General features: G+C 31.7%; 1 protein-coding gene across 1 annotated transcript; it reads right to left on the reverse strand.

The window, feature by feature from the left end:
- Nucleotides 1-1,991: 1,991 nt before the first annotated feature.
- On the reverse strand, nt 1,992-4,566 carry LOC125850403 (protein NRT1/ PTR FAMILY 1.2-like). Its single transcript, XM_049530257.1, has 4 exons — nt 4,366-4,566; nt 4,069-4,286; nt 3,353-3,903; nt 1,992-2,976 (listed from the first exon to the last, which is right to left on the reverse strand). Exons 1-4 carry the CDS (start codon nt 4,454-4,456, stop codon nt 2,079-2,081), a joined length of 1,758 nt encoding a protein of 585 aa, XP_049386214.1. The 5' UTR covers nt 4,457-4,566; the 3' UTR covers nt 1,992-2,078.
- Nucleotides 4,567-6,756: the final 2,190 nt, after the last annotated feature.

A 6,756-nucleotide genomic window follows, 5' to 3' on the forward strand; every position in this document is an offset into this window, starting at 1 on the left:
CCCCCCCCCCCCTTTTAAATAAACTACTTGACCCATTTTCAACAATTTTTTAAAATTTTTTATATTTTTTGGTAAATCTCGAAAATGAGTAATTGACTAATAAAAAATAGGAAAAATATAGAAAATTAACGCCAAAAATTCACAAATAAATATAGTAACCTTAAATTCAACAATTTCAACAATTTTTTTAAATTTTTATTTTTTCGATAAATCCCAAAAATGAGTAATTGATTAATAAAAAACATGAAAAATATAACCTAAAAATTCAGCATAAAGTCATTTTCATATTTTTTTTTTATTAATCAATTACTCATTTACATAATTTATCGAAAAAAAATAAAAAATTTAAAAAATTGTTGAAATTGTTGAATTTAAGGTTACTATATTTATTTACGAATTTTTGGCATTAATTTTATATTTTTTTCATATTTTATAAATAAAAAATAAAAAATTGTAAAAACTATCAAAATTGTCAATTTTTTATATCATCTTACTAGATAAGTAAAAAATTTATATCACAAAAAAAACAATACAATACAATAATACACTATCACAAGCCTATTGTAAAAATAAAATACAACATTTATTATCAAACTTTAATATGATTTGTAGTGTACTACTCTTAATAATTATTTCACATAATGCGAGCAATCTCCGTTGAACATCCATTTTTTGAAATAAATGGTTTAAAAGTTGATAAGCGTAAAAATTCAATTATAAATTTGATTGGTGAAAGTAAAAGTTATATTTCTCAATTTCAATGATTAAAAGATTTGTATGTGTAATAATATTACTAATAAATTTGATTGGTGAGAGTAATCTGATTAAAGGTTAGTAAGAAAAATAATACTTATCAACTATAAATTTTGTTTGAAATATGAAACAAATAATTGGTAGACGTAAATTTTTTTATTTTTTTTTAAAAAAATATAAGTTTATGGATCAATTTTTATATTTGAAAAATATATCTAATCATGATATAAAATTTTAAATCAAGTTTTTTTGGAGAATACGGGATAAAACTTAAGATAATATCACATATCCAAATATTGATTTCATTTCATATTTTTAAATCACAAAATAAAATCTCACGACAAGATAGCTACTTAGAATTTTTTTTAAGATAGTGAACCCTTCATTATTAATACTTATATAATTTTAACCATCTACCGTGGATTTGAAACTGATCTATCGGGATTTAAATCTCTATGAGGATAACAGGGATACCAAAGTCAACTTTCCAATCATAACGAACTTCAAATCTCTTTTTTTTTTTGCCAGTTGATCAGCACCAAATATTATAGAACAAGGTCTAACAAAACCAACTCCAGCAGGCATAAACCAACTAGCTACTATGTTAAATTTTATTTGTCAAAGACGATTCTAACATTTTGTTAGATATTATCAAAAAGTTTAGGGATCCTACAAAAACATGTACAGTTTATGTGATTATCGACAAAAGTTTTCCCGCATAATTTCAATACCAGCTATAAAAAGCTCCTTGAAAAAAAATTAAAAATCTTTGCTTGTTGAAACAAAAAATTGTTAAAAAGTGTGAGGATATTTGATCTAACAAAAAACTATTAGAAAGTGTGAGGATACTTGATCTAACAAAAAATTGTTAGAGAGTGTGAGGATACTTGATCTGCTATTCTTCTCATTTACCAACGAAAATTAGTTGGAGCTTAATTATCATCACTTTTTTCATAGCCAATTTATAATTAGATCAATAATTTTCCAGGGCAATCTAATATTTAGGTGATCAAAATCCTAATTATGTGTCACATTCGAGTTTCATTCACCAGTATTAGAAGTGGAAGTCTCCAATAAACATTGCTTCTAGTAATACATGGAGAATGCGAGAAAGATAAAAGTTGTTAACTTTTAAATACTTGGATGTAATCTAAATTCGGAGTATCGTTTAGGGATGATTTTGGTCAAATACAATGTGAGAGTTTTTTTGGCACTCATTTTCTCTGTCTTAATTAAAGAAAGAAGCCCTCAATTTATTTTAGGTCAAGGATTCAAGAGAAGTTACAATACATGCAAATGATTCAAACATAAACATGGCGTACACATTAAGCACCATGGAAACGCCTATTCTCGGAGTGTTCCTCTTCTACCTCAGGAAATAAGCTACTCCTACCATCATGGTGATGCTGATCAGTAAACCGACAAATGGCTAGAAAATAGAGGAAGTTAATCACACATAAGAAAGTCATTAGCCAGCAGTAGTAATCTAGATGACCTCTGTTTATGTTGGTCGCGAGCCAGCTTGTCTTGCCTCCGGCTGAGGTAATACTATCCACCATGCTCACCAAGAGACTATTAATTAAGCTGGCAAGCGCAAGGCCAGAGGTGTAAAGAGCTGCTGCAAAGCTGGACATGGTTTTTGGAAATAGACTGTACATGAACTCAATCAATCCAACCACATTCAAAGCCTCAGCCACCCCATATAGTGCCAATTGTGGTACAAACCACATAGAGGACATGTTTAACACAGCATTCGGGTCATCCTCAAACCCTGCATTGATTGCCTTATTGCGTCGTATGGTTTCTGTTATAGCTGAAAGTGCTGTAGCAACAATGTCGAGAAATAAGCCAATCCCCATTCTGGAAAATGGACTTATCCCAGTCGGCAGTCCAGTATACCTTGACAGGAAAGGCACCAAAGCACGATCGTAAAAAGCAATCCAGATTGTCAAAGAAAGAACAATAATCATGCCGAATGATCCTGCTGGGATTTCAAACTGACGGGTAATGTGTCTATCCACGGTCAGTAGTTGATATATCGAAAGTGGCTGACCGAACGACACAAGAAGCATAATACAGGTGGACCACATGGGAAGAACTCTAAGAAAACACTTCATTATTTCGACTTGTTCCACAAAGCAGAGACTCCATGGATCTGAAGCTTTTCCATCAGGTTTCAACTCCATGTGAGGATCTTCAATTATGCAAGCTCTATTCAAACACCTATAATATACAACGAATGAGTGAATCAAAGTGTAACTTGTTTTCCTTACCTCCATTAGGAAAGACGATTTCTTTATTTGTTTACCTAGAAAAAATATTTTCTGGAAACTTCAAACCAACCAAACGTGGGAAAATTGTACTATACACACCGTTCAAGTATCTATTTTGAACTTTTCATTTCCTTTAATAAAGGTCAAACGAAAATGAGTATGAGATGGGTAAACAAAGACCTTTAAACACACTAATAATTTGCTTAACTAAATGCATTGGACAATTTCATGTAAGTCAGTTAAAAAAATATTGTATGATAGTAAGCACATGAATGGACGTTGAAGATGTCTATGTACCATTGAGGAAAAGATAGAGGCGCATATACCTGAAGTCAATAGATGGTTTCAGTTGCTTTGATTCAGGTGCTTTATAGTAGCAGTCATCACTATAATTCAACTGAACATTGATATGTCTTTTTCTGAAGGCTGCGACTGATACTTGAAACAATCCAGTGAACAAACTCCCTTTAGGTTTTGCTTTGATATAAAGAGGAGATCCAATCAAGTAAACGGAAACAGATAAAACCATGAGCAAAACAGGGACACCAAACCCAACTTGCCAACCAAAATGATCTTGTATATAAACAATTACAGTAATTGCAACAGAGATTGAAATTCCTACACTGGCATAGAACCAGTTGAAATAGGTATCCATAAGTCTTTCGTTATCTGGATTTTCTTTGTTCTCCAATTGGTCGGCACCCAATGCTATGGAACAAGGTCTAACAAAACCAGCACCAATGGAAATAAGCCCAAAAGAAGACAAAATTACAGCAAGTTGGGCTGCTGTTGCTGCGTTACAATCAAGTTGATCCTGACCGCAGGGTAACGGCCTGATTTGTGGAAATATTGCGGTGAGCCAAAGAACAATCATTCCCTGTTGAGATAAAAGGAATAAACAGTAATAAGTCGTATAATCTTGTATATAAGTTGCAGTTGTGCTAATTTCATTTTTGTTTCCATATCCCAATCAGATATTTAATTTGCGATTTTAACAGAAGAGAGGTAAGCTAAACAAGACAAATTGATTAAGTGAACTTACAATTAGACTGGAGATTGTTCCAATAGCAATAGCCCTAAACCTTCCAATGTAAGAATCAGAAATAAAAGCCCCAAAAATAGACAATCCATTTGAAAGTGCTGACCATAAATTCAACAAGACTGAAGCACGAGCAGCATCCATGTTGTAAAATTTTGTTATATAGAGTATCATATTTGGTTGCAAACCAAAACTTGCTACTCTCTCGCATGATTCATTCACTACAAAAAATAAAAATAACTATGTAACACAATGAAACAAGCTAAGTAAGAAGAAAGAGTAAAGAAAACACAAATATACCTATAATGAAAGGAATGGTTTTTACACCACCCTTTGTTGAATTTTGTGAGTGATTCAGTAAAAACTCTTCTTCTTCTGGGCTATTCCCCATTTTCTTTCTTTTCTTTGTTGTTCAAATTCTTGTTTACTCCAACCACTGTGAAAGAAAGAGAGAACTTTGAGACATAAAATGCATAGCAAAAAAAAAGGAGTAGGGGACCAGACCATTGTCAAGAGGTGTGCCAATTGAATGAAGCTAGAATAAGAGAGAGTGATTTATTTATTTACTTTCCAAATCATTAAAAAAAATTGTGTATAAATTATAGGAACCACATATTATAAGTATTAAATAATATCTTATTCCTTCTAATTTTTTATTTACCAAAAATTCCTTAAAAATGATGTTTGCGGGATACATAGCGTTGTGCACGGGATACATTAGGTTTGATACATTTCACATAGCGGGATATATAGCGTTGTGCACGGGATACATTAGGTTTGATACATTCCACATAGCGGGATACATAGTGTTGTGCACGGGATACATGCGGGATATATAGCGTTGTGTACGGGATACATGCGAAATACATATTGTTGTGCACGGGATACATAGCGTTTGATACATTCCACATAGCGGGATGCATATCGTTGTGCACGGGATACATGCAAGATACATAGGTAAAATAAGGGATTTTTGAAATTTTTGAAATAAGTAGGAATAAATGGATATTAAGGTAAGTAAATGAGTGTAGTTAAGTAATTTGTCCAAAAATTAATTTGGTCAGAAAAGAGGGGCTAAAGCCCAAAAGAGATCCATCTCGCAACAAAAAAAAGAGGAGTAAAAGATCCCTTTATATTATACAAATTTTGAATTATATACTAAAATATGTTACTCCCTCTGTCACAATTTATGTGGCACTTTTCGCTTTTTGACAGTCAAACAGTTTAAGTTTGACCGGAAGTTTGCTCGTGGAATCTTCAATTTTTTTGAAATGAAATTTATATATTTGTAAACTACATAAAAAGTACTATAAATCACAATAATTGACAATTCAAAATAATTAAAAGATAAATAAAAAATTTACGGTCAAAGTTAGATTTGTTTGAATCTCAAAATCCAAAAAGTGCCACATAAATTGGAATGGAGGGAGTATATAAATTTCAAATTATACAAAATTAAAAAATTGAGTCGCATAATTATAGCTAAAAGTAGATTTCAAATTGTAATTAAGGCAAATCATAACTTTATTAACTAATTAACTAATATATGATTATACGCGTAATTTTCCCAAAAAGGAGCAAAAGACCTCTTTCTCTTCCAACTCCTCTTAGCTCAGCAACCAGAGAAGAAGAAAAAAAAAGATTTGGAAAGAAGGATCGTAGGATCAATTTTCAAGCATTCGACGTTCACTTAAAAAAGAAAGGTTTGGCATCTACTTGGATTTAAATCACCATTTATCTAACTTCAAGATAGCAGGTATACTTTTTATCAGTGGCGGAGCCACCTTATCATTAGAGGGTTCATTCGAACCCTCTTTGGTGGAAAATTATATTATTTTTACATGGTTAAAATAATTTTTTAGGTATATACAATAGATGTCGAACCCCCTTCAGCTACTTCGTGTGTCTATTTCTTCAGATTTTGAACCCCCTATTGAAAATTCTTGCTCCGCCACTACTTTTTATCTATCTTTTTTACGAGTAGAGAAGATATATAATTTATTAATGGATTTGGGGTATAAGTGTTAGTGTGACATTTTAATATTAATAAAAATATATCATATGTCAGATTATGTATCATGTTATGTCCATTGGTGGACATTATATTTGTGTCTCTTTACTCTTATCAATTGTGGGAAAAAATGATCATTAGTTATTAGTAACTTATGTAACCACCAACTATTCTCATTAGTTGTTAGTAACCACCAACTCTTCATTTCACCCATTATTCTACCTCTTTATTCTTGTATTTACTACTTATTATCTTTCTATTCATTATAAGCAAGAATTCATCACCTATAAATAGTGATGGTTTTACTTTGTGAAAAGATGAAGAGATATACAAAAAAAATATAGAGTGGTAAAGATGAGGAGTACTATATGATGTTTATATTGAGATTAGTGTAGTGAAAGAGAGAGTTGAGACAAAGAAAAATATTTTAAGTCTTCAACTATATTCACAATATAAAAGAGCGTATTTATATGTTGAAGGAAGGTGTTCTTATGTGGAGATTTGGACTTTTCAACTGATCTGGAGTTGCTTGAGTTGTACGACGTTATTGGGCAGTTGTATCTTGGAAGGGTCAAGTCAAGAGTGATACTGCTAAATCGGTGTAGATTATGTCGCAGTGGACTTGAACCTCCTTAAAGTGAGCGAAATATCTACGCCTCAGCCTAAAAAATTATTTATTC

This window comes from Solanum stenotomum, unplaced genomic scaffold (assembly GCF_019186545.1).
Source record: "Solanum stenotomum isolate F172 unplaced genomic scaffold, ASM1918654v1 scaffold16757, whole genome shotgun sequence".
NCBI lineage: Eukaryota > Viridiplantae > Streptophyta > Magnoliopsida > Solanales > Solanaceae > Solanum > Solanum stenotomum.

Coding starts and splice junctions, on each gene's coding strand:
- LOC125850403 (XM_049530257.1), bottom strand. CDS start 4,456: ATGGGGAATAGCCCAGAAGAAGAAGAGTTTTTACTGAATCACTCACAA. Junction 4,287..4,365: donor AACCATTCCTTTCATTATAG/GTATATTTGTGT, acceptor TATTTTTTGTAG/TGAATGAATCATGCGAGAGA. Junction 2,977..3,352: donor AAACCATCTATTGACTTCAG/GTATATGCGCCT, acceptor TGTATATTATAG/GTGTTTGAATAGAGCTTGCA.